Source organism: Piliocolobus tephrosceles, chromosome 4 (assembly GCF_002776525.5).
Source record: "Piliocolobus tephrosceles isolate RC106 chromosome 4, ASM277652v3, whole genome shotgun sequence".
Lineage (NCBI taxonomy): Eukaryota > Metazoa > Chordata > Mammalia > Primates > Cercopithecidae > Piliocolobus > Piliocolobus tephrosceles.
In genome coordinates, this window is record NC_045437.1 from 108871931 (window position 1) to 108888928 (window position 16998).

At 39.8% G+C, this 16998-nt stretch overlaps 1 protein-coding gene, 1 long non-coding RNA gene and 1 other non-coding gene across 4 annotated transcripts in view; 2 read left to right on the forward strand and 1 right to left on the reverse strand.

Annotated features, from left to right (window-relative positions):
• Nucleotides 1-7340: 7340 nt before the first annotated feature.
• On the forward strand, nucleotides 7341-11081 carry LOC113224815. Its single transcript, XR_003309437.2, has 3 exons — nucleotides 7341-7803; nucleotides 8518-8589; nucleotides 8963-11081. It is a non-coding gene; the product is annotated as an uncharacterized LOC113224815 (long non-coding RNA).
• On the forward strand, nucleotides 8300-8432 carry LOC111542733. The gene has a single exon (XR_002731645.1). It is a non-coding gene; the product is annotated as a small nucleolar RNA SNORA13 (small nucleolar RNA).
• Nucleotides 9438-16998, reverse strand: part of EPB41L4A (erythrocyte membrane protein band 4.1 like 4A) — a 265108-nt gene continuing 257547 nt past the window's right edge. Inside the window, exons 21-23 of one of the 2 annotated variants that reach the window (XM_023212271.3) lie at nucleotides 15761-15871; nucleotides 15509-15590; nucleotides 9438-11888 (exon numbers count right to left, since the gene is read on the reverse strand). In XM_023212271.3, coding sequence (XP_023068039.1) covers nucleotides 11760-11888; nucleotides 15509-15590; nucleotides 15761-15871 — 322 coding nt within the window. In that variant the 3' untranslated portion in view covers nucleotides 9438-11759. The remainder of the gene's footprint in view (nucleotides 11889-15508; nucleotides 15591-15760; nucleotides 15872-16998) is intronic. The other variant, XM_031935444.1, reaches the window with a different exon arrangement.

The window sequence follows — 16998 nt, forward strand, 5'->3', positions numbered from 1 at the left end:
CAAAAAAAAAAAAAAAAAAAAAAAAAAGAAAAGAAAAGAAAAGAAAAAAATATACACATATAGATAGATAGAGTAAAAAATGACAGAAATACAAGGAGACATTAACAAATCCATATCATAATGGGAAACCTTAAAACATGCAATAGCTGATAGATCAAGCAGATTACAAATCGGTAAGGCTATAGAAGATTGGATTAATATGGCTAATAAGCTAGATCCAAAGGATATATTATGGAACATAGCATACAACAAGTAGAGACCACAGAATATTTATAAAAACTAACCACCTATTAGGACCTAAAACAAATTTCAAAAAAATCAAAATCTTACAGTTTTATTACTTATTATTATTAAAAATAAATAACAAAAATATAACTTACATTCAAAAAGACTCCATACAGCAGAAATTAAAAATACATCTCTAAATAACTCAAAAGTCAAAGAAGAAAATGCAAAAATACTTAGAAACAGATATGTAACTGGCACACACTAATATGGCCAAGTTAATTGGTAAAACATTGAAAAACATTTAAATATATTAGGAAATACTGTAATAATAAGTATTAGAAGAGGCAAAATTAATGATGCAAGTGTGAATATAAACTGGCTAATTTAAACTACATATACAATATTGCAATCCCCAGAGACAAATGGATCTTCCGCTACTGCGGCATTTGAGAGCATTCACAACGCTATCCTCCAGTTCACCTGACTCATAGTAAGCTTTCCAGCACCAGTGGATATGCTGCACAATGCACTCAGGGCTTTAGGATGATCATTAGGTTTTCATTTTGCTAGACTTATATAGTTCCCACTACGTATAAATATATTGTTTTTACTTTGGACATATGTATGTGCACTGTAATTCTTGTGTAGGCAGTAATTGCTCAGCATTTTGATATTTAACATTCAATAATTTACACAATGATTTTAAACATTATCTTAAAATCAAATACCCACAATAAAGAGACAGTTTTTCCTTCAATATTCTTTTTACATATAATTTACATGATTATTCTAAATCTCCAGGGAAATTTTAAAAGACATTATATTAATAATGAGGCACAGCATGAAAAAAATTATATTGTGCAAAAATTGGAACAACATGGAATGTCCATTTTACACTGTGCAAGCATAAATAGCCCCCACAAAACTTTCTTAAACCTGAAATTAAAAATAACTTGATTAACAAATGTGGAGTGATTTATTATTGCTAAAGCGACATAAATGCTGGATATAAATTGTGCTAACAGAAAAAGTACTATCAATGACATTTAAAATACTAAATAATTACTAATAAAATTCACAATCCTCTAGCACACATTAAGAATGAAAAAGAAACATATCTGAAGGAAAAGCAGAGATTTCAAAAGATAATCAGATACTATAAGGAACAACTTCCTACCAACATATTTTAAAACGTGCAGGAAATGTATACTTGTCTAGAAACTTAACAAAACTGACCGAAGAACTAGAACACCTGAATGGTCCTGTGTCCATTAAGGAAATTGAAATCAGTAGTTTAAAATTGTCCCACAAAGAAAATACTGGACTTAGTCTTAAAAGTGGAATTTTTTAATTAAGAAAAAGAATTCTGACATTACACAAAAACTTTCAGGTAAGAGAAAAGGAGGAATAGTTCTTCAGATTACTTTATAAAATGAGTACAGGAATACTCCACAGATTTATATTTTCCCACTAAGTTACCTCTTGTATTTAGGACCATAACATCATACAACATTTCAGATTATATTTATATAGAAAAAAAATTATATTTTAGATCCCAAAACTCAATACAACATTTTTAACAACAACCAAAAAAAAAAAAAGAGTGTAGCAAATGCTTTGAGATACATCATAAACACAATTAGTAATATGACAGCATCATGTGTCAGCATATCCAAAAGCATCCTGAATATCAGTGACAGGGATGTTCCACACAAATGCCACTGATGATACAAGAGGTGTTACTGTTTCATCCTCAGTGTGAATCATTCTCTGACACATTTCTTTTTTTTTTTTTTTTTTGAGACGGAGTCTGGCTCTGGCCAGAGTGCAGGCTCTGCCCTGGCTCTGCCCAGGCTGGAGTGCAGTGGCCGGATCTCAGCTCACTGCAAGCTCCGCCTCCTGGGTTCACGCCATTCTCCTGCCTCAGCCTCCCTAGTAGCTGGGACTACAGGCGCCCGCCACCTTGCCCGGCTAGTTTTTTTGTATTTTTTTAGTAGAGACGGGGTTTCACCGTGTTAGCCAGGATGGTCTCGATCTCCTGACCTTGTGATCCGCCCGTCTCGGCCTCCCAAAGTGCTGGGATTACAGGCTTGAGCCACCGCGCCCGGCCTCTCTGACACATTTCTAGAGTGACTTTCATATTTCTTCCCCACCACCACATCTTCCTCCTAATTATAACAATGAGACTGAATAAAAGTCAAGAAAGTGTTGAAGAACTTTATAGAAAAGGAAGCAAAACAAGTAGAAAAGCAACTACAATGAAAGAAACTCTATTACTGCTAACGAAGCAACTATTTGTCAACAACTATATTATTTGGGGGTCAGGAAGCAAATTTAATATAGGTTTACCATATTTTACTTACATTTTAGGAAATTAGTTGGGGTTCACAAGTAATCCATTATAATTTTGCCGTTTAAAATAAAGAGAAATGGGCTCTGTCTTTGAACAGAACATCTAATTTTCAGAAACAAATTATTAATGTTAAGTAGATATCTATGTAATTTTACTATCAAATTTTTAAAAGACAGTATAAAAAAAAACTACAGTCTCACCCATAAACAGAACTGCAGTAACTCTAAACAGAATACTTTTTGAAATGACACGTTTTCTTTCTTCCAGAAATGCAAAATTGGTTTAATATTAGAACATGTATTAATGCAATTCACCATAATAACAAAAAAAGAACCCATATGTTCATCCATAGACAGAAAAAATAATAAAATTCAACATTCATTCACAATTAAAAAAAACTATTAGCAATGTAGAAATAGAAGGAAACTTCCCTAATCCAATAAACAATAAAAAAGGCATAAAAGTGTCACACACACCATACACACATGCTGAAACATTAGGAGCATTGGCTCATGCAATTATGGTAGCTGAGAAGTGCTAAGATGCTGTCTCTAAGCTAGGGGCCCAAGAATGCCAGTGGAATAGCCAGAGAGCAGGTGGTGTAGATTCCAAAGGCCTGAGAACCAGGAGAATTGAGGGCAGAAGATTAATGTTCCAGCTGATAGAGTCAGGCAGACAGCAAGCAAATCCTTTCTTTCTCCCCTTTTTTGTTCTATTCAGGCCCCCAAAGGATTAAGTGATGCCACCCACAATGAGGAAGTAAATCTCCTTTACTCAGTTTGTTGATTCAAATGCTAATCTCTTCTGGAAACATCCTCAAAGACACACCCAGAAATAATGTTTACCTAGATGGCTGAGGATCCTGTGATCCAGAGTTGATACATAAAATCAAGTATCACACATACCATTTTCATATAGATGTCAACTCTCCTTCAGTTTATCACAGATTCAATGCAATTCCAATAAAAATCCCAACAATCTTTAGACTGTAAAGTTCAATGAAAAGATGAAATATGGCTTTAGCAGCACAATCCTGAAGACAAGCATCATCAAACAATGATTACCAAAAGGTAGAAGGAGTCCAAGTCAAAGCAAAAGTGGACCACTTCGATTCACTGAACTTTACAATCTAATTCTAAAAACTATGTGCAAGAGAAAAAGGACAATAATAGCCAAGACTTCCCTGAAAAAGATCATGGTGTCTGGGTAGTGATATGGATGTGGGAGGGCAGGGTATTTGCCATTGCAAATATCAAGACATTATAAAAATATAATAATTGAGATGGTGTAATATTGACACAGGAGAGACAAATAGACCAGTAGGACAGAATAGACAGTGTAAAGGTACATCCATGCAAAAAGAAAGAAAAACAAAAACAAACAAACAAAAAAAACCCTGATCTGTGATGATGGTGGCATGGTATATCTGTGTAGAAAGGATGAGCTATTGATAAACAACCTTAGAACAACTGGTTATCCCTAGCACTCACTATAAGCAGAAGTCAGCTTTATTTTTGCTGGATATTAATGGATTAATTATTTTAAAATGCAAAACTCTCATTTCCATTCCTAATGAGAAAATCAAGATAGGACAAGAAAGGGTGGAGTAACAAATAAAGCTCACTTACTGTCTACCACTTATAGGGTATATTAGGTTTCTCTTGCTCCCATAACAAATTAACACAAATTTAGTGGTTTAAAACAACATGCATTCATTATCTCACAGCTCTGTAGGACAGAAATCCCTGCTTCTTTGCTGTCAGCTGAGGGTCATTCCCAGGTACTAGAGGCTGCCCATATTCTTTGGCTTCTGGCCCCTTCCTACATCTTCAAAGCCAGCAATGGAGGGTTGAGTCCCTCTCATGTCTATTTCTCCTGCCTTCCCTTCTACCAAATCTCTAACTCTTCTGCTGCCTTCTTCCATCTTTATCCCTCTATATCAAGGTTCCTAACATTAATTACATATACCAAGCCCCTTCTGCTATGGAATTCACCATATTAACAGGTTCTGGGGATTAAGACATGAATGTCTTTTGGGGAGAGATTATTATTCTGCCTTCCACACAGGGAAACCAAGGTTGCTTCCGTTTGCAATACCACTGCATGGCTTGAACATCCTTACACAGTGCCTCAGCCCAGCAGGGAAGGAGGAAGCACAGACTAGGTAGAAAATATCCACTATCTTCTTCTCATGTCCTTTCTGCTTACCTGTACTTAATAATTAGGTTTTCTGTACCAGGATTCGGGAGGCTGCAGCAGACAGGGGAGAGGAAGGATTTTGAATTTATTTCCTAATACCCAACACTGATCCAATAATTGGAACAAATGCCTTTCCTCTGCCTAATTTTGGAAAGTTTAGGGAGCAGATACAAAGGGAAGAAGAGAAAAGAGGGAAGTGGGAGCAATAATGTAAAGCCATTAAAAGAAAAACAGCACGTTTCCCCCTTTCATAAGAACTCAATCCAAGAAGGTTTCATATTTGGGGTAGGGGTAAAAGAGAGGAAAAGTCTAGCTCATATGAGTCATTTATTGGATGTCATTATGTACCACACACAATTCTATGTGATTCCACAAACCTTTCTTAATACTTTAAACTAACCTATAGAGTACATGTGTGTAGTTATTACCTTTAAATGAGGAAACTCAGGTTCACAATGGTGGTCACATACCTAAGGGAACAAATGTCAGAGGGAGATCTAAACCTAGGTATGCTGGCTGCCCCAGTCCAAGAAAATTTCCTCTCTCACTGCATTCGTCCATTCTCATACTACCAATCAAGACATACCTGAGACTGGATAATCTATAAAAGAAAAAGGTTTAATTGACTTACAGTTCAGCATGGCTGGGGAGGCCTCAGGAAACTTACAATCACAGCGGAAGGGGAAGCAAACACATCCTTTTGCACATGGCAGCAGGAAGAAGAGCGGAGCAAAGATCTGCTGAGATCTCCTGAGAACTCATTCACCATCACGAAAACAGCATGAAGGCAACCAACCCCATGATTCAATTACCTCCCATCAGCTCCCTCCCACAACATGTAGGGAGTATGGGAACTACAATTCAAAATGAGATTTGGGTGAGGACACAGCCAAAACATGTCACCAACTTTCCCTAGCAAGAAGGCAAGACTAAGGCATTTTATAATCCCCACACTGCCTTTCGCTGTCATTAAAGGACAGTCTTGGTGGTATTGCCTTCCTTCCGCAACCTTACTTCTGCCCCAGATGTTACAGTGACTTCCTATTGAAGTCTGGAGTTACTTACCTTCTTGTAATAATTATACATTTACTACTTCTGTACAGTCATTGTCTCCAGATTGATTTTGTTATCATTCATGCTAGTCTTTGTGTGATGACCACTGGGTTGTGAGCCTGAATTTTCTTTTTTCTTATTTTTTAAACCACTTTATTGAGGTATGACTGAGATACAAAAACTGTATTTAATGTATATAACTTGATGTGTTTGGAGACAAGCTTTTTTTCTTCTCTTTCTTTCTTTCTTTTATAGAAGTAGGCTTCCAAGAAACAACAAAAGGTGCTAAGACTGGTCTCTGGATGAATCTCTGCTAGGACTTAGAGAAACATGGAGACCTAGTTGTCATCATACAACTTGTCTTGCTGCCACTCTTGTCCCTTCAAGGAGTTATGGTTATCAGGAAAAAAGCCAATTAACAAACTCTGCTTTATTTTTGTGGTGATAATTAATCAACTCTAAGAGTTCAGCATAAAATCCCATTACCTTACCCTATGTGACAAGACCTTAAGTGCCTTGCTCCTGCCTGGCTCTCCAGCTGCACCTTGTCACTCTGCACTCCTTACTCTACTCCAGCCACACTGGCCAAAGCCTCCTGTCCCCAGATCTTGCATAACTGCCTTCACACATCTGCTCAAAGTTCACCTCCAGTCTTCCTATGCCTAGCCCCATGAGCTACTGAACACTTGAAATGTGTCTAGTCTGAACTGAAATGTGCTGGAAGTATAAAATATACACTGGATTTTTATTACTTAGTAGATATAAAATAATATCTTAATAATTCCATTAATTCTATATTGATTGCCTGTTGAAATAGTTAACATATGTTGGATTATTATTAAAATTAATCTGACCTGTTTCTTTTTACTTTTTTTTTTTTTTTTTTTTTTTTGAGACGGAGTTTCGCCCTTTTGTCCAGGCTGGAGTAAGTGGCGCAATCTCAGCTCACCACAACCTCTGCCCCTACCCCGCCCGGGGTTCAAGCGATTTCTCCAGCCTCAGCCTCCCAAGTAGCTGGGATTATAGGCGCCCGCCATCAAGCCCGGGTAATTTTTGTATTTTTAGTAGAGACGGGGTTTTGCCATGTTGGCCAGGCTAGTCTTGAACGCCTGATTTCAGATGATCATTTGCCTCAGCCTGCCGAAGTGCTGGGATTACAGACATGAGCCACTGCACCCTGCCTTCTTTTTACATTTTATGTGGCAATTGGAAAATTTAAAATTACATTCATGGCTCACACTGTTTCCATTGGACAGCGCTGCTCTATGGCATGACCTTCTTTTGCTGCCCTCCTGGCACTTACATTGTGGAATTTCAGCATCCGGGCTCACCTGGTCAGTGGCCTTCTCACCCAAGCAGAATGTACCACAGGAACCTTGCCTGGCTCACCCACATCTGATTCCCAGGCACTCAGGCCAGGGCCTGGAGCATAGTAAGTGCTGACTGAATATCTTTGGAATGAATGACCCTGCTCTTCCTCAGCCGGAGACATGAATTCTGTCGGGTCCCAAAACACGTGGTCTAAAATCCTTTGGGCTCCTGTTGCTGCCAGCACTGACAATATGCTCTTGACCCTGGGCGGGGTGGGCGGGGGTGGGGAGGTCTGGATACTTCCTCTATGGAAAGAACTGGTCACAAAACCGCAGAGGTGACTCAGGCTGAGAACCCAGACTCCTCTTTCCCCTGGTGACACGCCCCTCGGTCCCTCACTGGCACTTCTCCCTCCGGCCACACGGCGGCGTCTCGCGGGAGTGCAGCCCGATGGTACAGCTCGCTCCCCCCTCGCGCCTTGAACAGTGGGTCCTTCCACTTCTAGAAAAGCATTGTGGGACGGCAGTGCGGCCTTTCTTCCTTTTGGTGCGAGCTTGGTGTGGTTTTCTCGCTGGGTCTTCCGGGATGGCGCGTGGCTGTGGCCGCGTGGTCTCTCACGCCGGGGCGCCGGGCGGGGGAACGCGGCCACCCTGAGTCTGGTGAGTCGGCTGCGGCGGCCGGACAGTGTCCGAAGTGTCCGGGGCCGTGAACGCGTGAAGGGTAGCGGCCTGGCCTCGCGCCTGCGTTCCCAAGCTTGGAAACGGGGAGCTGGGGGATTTGTGTTTAGATCATCGACTATGCCAGGGAGTTTTCCAGATAAGCCTGGTTTTATTTTCGTTAGTGAAAAGGCCTTACCTGACTTTATGCCTGCCCTGCCCCAGGGTAAAATAACTTAAAAGCTGAGGGCCTGGTTACGGCTGTTTACATATGCGGTACTCGGCGGGAGTGATTACCTACCCTGCAGGTGAGTTTTCACTTTGGTGCGAGACCAGTCGCCGTTTAAAACGCATCTCATTTCACTTTTCATTACTAAGTCGGATTTTAAATCGTGAGAAGATTTCTCTGAAATGTAGTGTTCGTTTTTAGGCTGTGATCAGAAGATTACAGTCAGCCAGTCAGCAACCTTATGTCGTAGAGCCGACCTCGCGCAGTGTCAGCCTTTGTGTTGCCCATTCACTTTGGAAACTAGTGAATGTGGTGTCAAAAAAGGCGTAAATTAAACGCTTTGCAGCCTTTTCCTGCCCTTGAATTTGATATCTTTGGTGTAGGAGCTGCGTAAGTAACAGTTGCTGCTTTTACATTTACATGCGTGATCTTGACCCTGCCAGCCACAAGTGTATGGTTTGTCTTAACCAGTTTTAATTTTTGTTCAGGTGGAAGATGGATGCCTGAAGTGTAGACTGCTGCTAGCTGAATACCATCTGGGAGCACAAAGTGACCTGAAGGTAGGGTGATATGTCATAAAGCACTTTGTAATGGGAACTTTTATCACCTTTTAAATTGGGGCTCCTTCTCTAGTGAGTATTAATGTTAGTGGTACATTGGTAGCGTTGCTTCGTCTGTAGCTATTTAGGTGAGTTAACAAATGGGACAGCTTATTTTTGGAAAAGTTTTGCTGATACATCCTGAGAAGCCCAGGGAAATAAATACGCATAGTACTGGCATTCTGGATCCCTTAAGAATTGTTTTTATGTGTATGCAGTCATTGAATTTTTTAAAAACTTGTCAAATCGCAGGCATATTAATTAGCAAGTTCTTGATTAAAATGTTATACAAAAATATCTGCTGTCGAATTGAGTACTTTATTTTTTCTCTTAGGATGTCCTTGGTGAAGAGTTTGAAAATTTGGTCTTCACAAGAGTTGCTTGGCTCATTTGAAATTGCCGGGAGTCTGAGGATTTCTGACATAATTGCCTGTTGGAGTCTGTAAATACACACTTAAGACAGTGAGGATGTGAATAAATATATTAATGCACTTTGACATTTGTGTTTTAAGTGATTAACTGCCAGAAATAGCTGTTTCTAAAAAGTTATAAGGGAGGAGGGCTTCTTTTTTGATCAGTTTTTACTGCTGTCACCATAATTAATAGCCTTAAAATAGTTTGTGTTTGGCCCAAAGAGAAGTGTACTTTCTTCCAGTGACTCAAAAATCGTTGCGAGAACTAGACTGATTTCTAGTGACAGGTGTGCTTTACTACACCCAGTGCATACATTTTTTTCCCTCCAGTTAGACTGTACACTTAATATTGGCATATCTTCTGCCTTCACTTTGCAAGAAACAACAAATAAATAATGTATTCAGGTATTCAAAAAATTTATTGAAAGCACTGTACTAGGAGCTAAGAACACGATGATGAGCACAACACAGTTCTTCCCTTTGGAAACATAGCTGAGTGGAGGGAATGTCATCACACGTAAAACTTCACTATGAGATGAGTTCCATGATAGGATTTTCTTGGGGAAACCTGAGAAAGAGTTGAGACCAAAGGTATGTGTCATATTTTTCACAAGGCAAAATTGGGGGAATGACATGCAGAGGCTTGGGCTAGAAAAAAGATACCATAAGTCTACTTACTTTTGTGACAGTTTTGGCTGCTTTCCCTCTTCAGTGCCTTGTTTCAGAATTGAGTTGTTTACTGAGGCATGTAAGATGGCTATTATGGGAGGTGGGAGTGTTACAAAATGAGGCTGAAGAGGTAGGTAAAGAAGCCAGACGCACCACTTCAGGCTCCCTCTGGCTTTATTAAAGCAAGATAAGTCCATGGTGGAAAATCAGATTTGCAAAAAAAGGTAGTTGAACTAGGTTGCTTATTGTTGTCTAGGCGAGAGACCATCTTGCTCTAGTAAAATTAGTGAAATAAAATTGTTGATAGTTTGATGACAGAGCCAACTAGACTTGGTAATAGTGGAGGTGTCTGTCCATAACTGCTAGGTGTCGAGCTTGCACACTGATGAGCATAATGACTCTAGATCCAGCTGGGGAGCAGCATTTAAACAGCTGAATTCTTAAATTACTTTTGAGAAATCCAAATGGTCTTTTTGCAGTAGCACATTACTCGGTAGTCTAAACTACAGAAATAAACCTTAAGGCCATGGGTATAAATGAGATCTACCCCGGGTAGAGGAAGAGGGCCTAGGGTCTGAAGTTAGAGAAACTCCACTAATGGCAAGGTAAAGCATGATAAGCTAGAAAGGGTGGTCAGTGTGTGGTAGGAGCAAAATAGGATTACATTAAAGAAGCAAAAGAATGTCCTAAAAATTCTCCCTGGGATTAAGTGACACAGTGATTGATATTAATCACTTAAGATATAGATTAGTTGAATTGAGGGCAATGACTAAAGATAACTCCTTGCATGAAGATTGGCTGAGAATGAGAGGAAAATCATAGTTGCTAGAGGGTGGGGGGTTGTGGTTATGAACGATAGTTTTCTTTAGTCTTAGTTTTAAATTTAAAACCAAGTAGCAAGGATTTAGCTGAGAGAATGATTGAATACATTAATATAGGAGGAGGAGATACAAAGATCCTGAAAAGGCTGGGAGAGAGCATCCAAAGCACAGGCGGAGAGAGAAAAAGGTTAGGGCTGCTGGCAGCTGTGGAGAGAACTGTCTGTGGTAAGGGGGAAGATATAAGACATCCTGCGTAAGTATTTTCCCCGTAGACTGCAAAGTCATCTATGGAGAGGAAAGGTCCAAACTAGTCATTGGGGAGAGCCGGTGAGTTAGATGGCCAAGCAGGGTGGATGGATCATTTGAGGTTTGGGGTGAGGGATCAACTGAAATCCACATAGACTTCTGAAAACACAAGACAAGAACACTTTAGAAATTAACACTTAAAAACAAAGCTTTTTACATCATTTGTAAATAACTGGTGGAACTTAACACCACAAAATACAGTATTATAAAGAACTATATGAATAAAAATATCTGCAGTCTGAAAGTGATGCCTCAGTCCTTTTGCATCTGGGCGCTACTTGAGAACCAACCCAGAGCTGGGAAGACGTCCTCCCACTTGTATTATTGCACAGCAGGCTAGTTGCAGTTCAGATTTCCAGAACGTTCATCAGATGCGTCTGGTCTTGGTTGTAGTGGACACAGACACAACATAGTCAGAAATGAATGATTGCTATCCTGTTCCAGAAACGAAAATGTGGTTTCAAGTGAATTTTTACAAAATACTTATTCTTCCAGTTCAAACAAAAAGGTGCTTCAGCACGACTGTGCTGTAGTTAAACCATGCCTATAATCCCAGCACTTTGGGAGGCTGCGGCAGGCCAATCACTTGAGGTCAGGAGTTTGAGACCAGCCCCCAACATGGTGAAACCCTGCCTCTATTAAAAATACAGAAAGAGCCGCGTATTGTGGCGCACGCCTGTGAGGCAGGAAAATCGCTTAAACCCAGGAAGTGGAGGTTGTGGTGAGCTGACGTGCTGCTGCTGCACTCCAGCCTGGGCGACAGAGTGATAACATCTCAAAAAAAAAAAAGGAAAATAACATATTTTCTTATGCTGAAATACTCGCAGGTCTGAGATTTGAATCAAGGTATCTGTTTCACAGTTTCAAAAGTACCAGTGGTGCATACAACCTTCCCACCCCTACCCTTGACCCTTCATCAGGATCAAGTCTCTGTCTTGAGGCGGGAAGCTTGGATAGTTTTTATTGTTTTTGCTGTGTGTTTTCCAGCCAGGTTGTTTGGAGATGTCTGAGGTTTTTCTTCCATCAGGCTATCTTTAGACCCATTTCTTCTCTAAAATAAAATATATTTGAGAAATATAGAAAGATTCAGAAGAAAACAACCAAATGAAGTATTTTAATTACATCAGAAACCAAGCTGCTCTTAAATTGAAGATACTAATTCAAAAGTTTCATAATACCAAAAGCTATTCAATAAATGTTCCCTCTAAATAGTTGTGCAAAATAAAGTTTGTATTTAATCTTTGTTTTATATACACAGTCTGATATTTACATTCACAACGATTTTATTCATGAATATTAGGCATAATTCACCCAAATCTGTCATTACTTTTGTTAATAATTCCCAAACCAGGCTCTCAACCTTCTCACTTTTGCAAACAGGATAGTGATGGAGAGAGCTGGAGGCAATTTATAATCCCCTGATTATATTTTCAGCAGTCAATGAATGGAACAATGTCTTGTGAGTCCCTATCACTTGTCTCGTACGGAGAAACAGGGCAGCTGATTACCAGAGCCTGGGCACCACATCCACTACTTTGTAAAACTTAGGTTTTACACATCTCCCATCATCACAGGTGGAGGCGCTGAGAATGACACTAACTCACAACTGCTCTTTCTTACGCAAACCCCTCCTGCTCTTACTTCCAAGAGATGGCCTAACATTGTTAGTGTATCAGGCTGGCAAGCATATTTCCTTCCCCAAATGTATATTCCCACAAATAATGGGCTACACTGTCCCAGTCTATTTTGAGATTTGAGCTAAAAAAAAAAAAAAAAAAAAAAAACCCTCTTTTAAAGTGCAGTTACCTTTAATCTGTTCCTATGACTGGCTTAATTTGTTTTACTGACATTCAGAAAGCACTGATGGAATAATTATTCTGCCTATCATGGGAAGTATGAACCAGTCTATCTGGGATGGAAGATTTCTGGATAGCCAGAGGTGGGAAGAGGACACCAGTGAACGTGAGAGGAGAATATAGCAGAAGAATCACCAGAAAAAATTGCTAGGCGAGGACCTGAAATAAGTACTATGTTGTTTGTCTAGGATTGAATCTGTCCACTCCGCAGACCTTAAGAAATTAAGTTGCTATTCTTCCCCATTCTTAGCAGCCTTTGCGTGAAAAGGCAAGGTGAGGTGTAGGGCAGGTCACTGCCAGAACTCTGGTGGCATTGTGGTGGAAATTAGAACTTAAAAGTTGCATTAGGAAATGCACCTTTCTAGATTCCATTGGTCACTCCAGCCCCTTCTCCGCATGGCAGCCGATGAGTGGCTTCCTTTTAGCACTTGGAATAAAACAATAAGATCCAAACGTTTCCCACAGCCTTTAAGGCCTTGTGTTATCTGCCTTTCCCCTCATGCTCAGTGCATGTTGGTCTTTCAGCTCCTCAAATACCCAGGCCCTCTCCAGAGTCAGCATTTTCCCTATATTCCTCACTCTGATATCATCAGCCTTGCGGCCACCTCCTCACCTGCCAGGTCTCAGCTTTAAATGCCACTTTCTGAGATGGCCTTCTCTGAACACGATAAACATGTAAAGTGAGGTCACTTTGTGGCTTCTCTAGCTCAGGCATTTCTTTGTAATGCATACTCCTATATGTTTTAACTGTTTACTTTTATGCCTCCACGTCTAGGCTAGGGCCATCAAACTTTATTATAAAGAGCCAGACTGTAAACTACATCCTGTTTGTGTCACATGTTACTGTTACTTTGTTTTGCTTTTAAACAACCCTTTAAAGGTGTAAAAACCATTACTGGCTTCTGGGCTGTACAAAGGCAGCAGACTAGATTTGGCCCTTAGGCCATGGTTTGCTGATTGCTCAGACCAGTGCTTGACATTCCTTAGATGGGCTCACTGGATATTTACTGAATTCAAAATCAAAAGTGTTCTGGAGACAAGCTTAGAATCAGTGCCACTGATCAGAAGATGCATGTGAGTTCTTGTGTCCCGCAAAGTGAAAGCTATTCTTCCAACCTAGAATGTGTGTAAGTTTTTTTAATTCCTGAGTGGAAATAAAAATTACTACTTGTATTGAAACCAACTAAAATTTAAGACCAAAAATAAATAAATAAATAAAACACCAAATGATAACTGCTTTTTAATCATCACAATAACCGTAGGAGGTAAGTTATCTACACTGTATAAAAATTGAGGCTTAGAAGTTTAGCAGTATTAACGTTACACAAGTAGTATGCAGAGATGAAACACAAATGATTCAGGTCAGTCAGAATGCAAAGCCTAAACTTAATCATGAATATAATTTTGAAAAAGTACTGTCAACTTTAAACCAAATGTCTATTTGGACAACTATTAGCTCTCCCTGGCTGATCTCATCAAATATTACACAGATTATAGTAGAAGCTGCGTTTACCATGCAGACCTCCATTCTAGACTGAGGCATTCATTCTCCAGCTGCTGTGAGTGTTGCCTGCCATGTAGCTCAAAACTGAGCTCCTCCCCAGGAACTGCCCTCAGTTGAAGAGAACCCCCCTCCCAGAACATCCCTTACCCAGTGATTTCTATGGGGTGAGTGTGAATGTGTAAAGGTTCAACCCCCCTGTCTCACGGTAGGATGAATTTGAAGAGCCATCTCAACTCTAGAGCTCCCTGTGGGATCAGCTCTTGCCTCTGCCCAAACCCATCTTTCACTTTCTCCCCAACAAGTGTGGGTCCCATGGGCACTTTCCAACAAGCTTCCTGCATGCAGATCTCCATTTCAGAATCTATCTAGCGAACCTAACTTAAACCAGCATAGGCCTTGCTCCAGTCATTGATAAAAACAAAAAGGGCCACACATGATAGATACTGCTGGTGTCAGGCTTCTTACGTGATCCAAAAAACTGTACATGTGCTTACATGCATTTTTTGGGATGAGAGTCAGTAGATACAACTGGCTTTTCTACAGGATCCATGATCAAACGGCACTGAAAACCACAACACGACGAACAATGGGCTGACCCTGATCCATCAGACACATCAACTTTGTTTTTAGAGTTTTACAGTGGTTGTTTAACCAGATATAAATCCATCCAACTGTCCTATTCAGCCCACATTTTTCCCATCTTATTAAAAAATACACCATGAGAGGTGGTATGAAACCCTTCCTGAACTATGTTTGCCACAGTGCTCCCCTGATTATCAAATTCAGCTAAGTGTTAAAGTGATTTTGTTAAGGCAGCTAGGTGTTCTGTCTCTGAATTCCTTTTTAACTACATTTTAAAAACATTTCCAGAATGAAAGTAATTGTGATGGAAAAGACAGAAATAAAACAGGACTTAAGTAATTCTTCCGTCTGCTATTAGTTAACAATGTGAGTCTGTCACTTTCTCTTTGTTCCTCTGGCTCAAAATACCCGTTGTCATTGTTGCTTTTTAATTAGTGAAACAATTGTTTCTTTATTCTGGCTCCAAACAATCTTACAATCTTTGTTATCCTCAGCTTTGCCCCACTACCTCTACCTGTTATTCCTAACTCTTCCCAGATTGTACCAAGGTTCTTGATCATGCACTTTTCCTTCCATGATTTCTACACATTCTTTTAAAATACAGAATCTCAGAATGACATTAAGGTTTCACTGCCTGCCCTACCTCCCCAAAGGAACTTTCCAAAGCACCAAATGCTTCTCAAAATTGTCATCAATGCAACACCTTCTTCAAACCTTACTATTACTAACCTGATGAACTGTAGCGTCCCCAGAACCCTGAGCATCCGAAGAACGAGTCACCGGAAGCGGTGGTACAAGATCTGTTTTTGAACTGCAGAGAATGAGTTTTAGAATTAGTGACTGGAACAGTACCTAGAATCAGAAATTAAGTTGGAAGAGTACTACAGTGTACATATAAAACATTTCCATGAGCAAGTAAAGTTCTTTTCGACTGCACTGTTCTGGAGCCATGATGGTGATGGCTCTGGCCTGCCCACTTACTTCACTTCCGAGAGAACTGATCGCTCCCCATCTGAACACTGGGACCGGCGATACTGCCGGTAACTTCGTGGCGAATGAGAATGCCTGATGCGGACTGGGTCACCTTGTGTCCTGAACAAGCAACCAACAAAAATAGGAACAAACACCCAAAGTCAGAAGAGGAAAAGTAGGAGTTCTTCCTTAATACTGAAACCGCAAAAGAATAGCAACTTTCAGAGTTTTAAAAAGAACTTGACTCCTCTAGGCTTTGAAAGCCTGAGTGACTTAAATTTCACAAGAAAAATGCTCCCTTGACCATATGTGACAATGAAGCTCTTTATAGCTATTTGTGTATACATATGTGTGTGTGTATGTATATTTTTTAACCACCAAATTTTAAATGAAATTATTCCTCACAGTGGAATTCTTTTTAGTAGTGTGGAAGAAAACAAAATCTATAATGCAGACAAAATGGCATTCCTAATGGAAAAAGTTGGTCCACTGTCCTAGCTACTAACATTAAGAATTCACTCCTCACTTGAAAACTGCTAAGAAAGTAGACCTTAAGTGTTCTCTCCATTAAAAAAAAAGTATGTGAGGTGGTAGATATATTAGCTTGATTTCAGCATTTCACAATGTATACATATATCCAAACATCACATTGTACACTGTAAACATACACCAATTTTATTTGTTGATTATACCTTAATAATCAAAAACAAATGAATATTCAAATCTTTGACCTGAAGATGGGACAGAGGGTGGCTGGGGTGTACCAATCTGCTGTTTAACTGTGGTGGGAAAGCAGCATAGCTGCAGAAGGGGAACAAAGCAGGCACTCACTTTCTCTTAACCAAGTTCTGGCAAGGCAGAAAACACAGTCAACAGGTATGGTTCCTCTTACACTGGTGACTGGGGACTCCTACTGTGCTTTCATGAAGCCTGTTCAATGTGCTGCTTCTATGCCAGAGATTGGACTGGGCTCATATGAGAGTTTTATGGTCAACATAATTCTCTTGGTGTAAAATAATGGATAAAAAACTTTATCAATGAGAATCTCAGAAAAGAATTTATTTCAAAACTGACATTAATCAGGAAAAGCCCCCTTGTACCTATCATGTACAAAGAGGTGGCTAACAAGAGATGATAGTGATTATAGTGTAGAATAAGTAGCTTTAATACACACTTTTCTTCCTCTTTCGTTACTGTCACCTAATTTTGATTAAAATGTAAAGACAAATTAAAGCACTGCCTGGAAC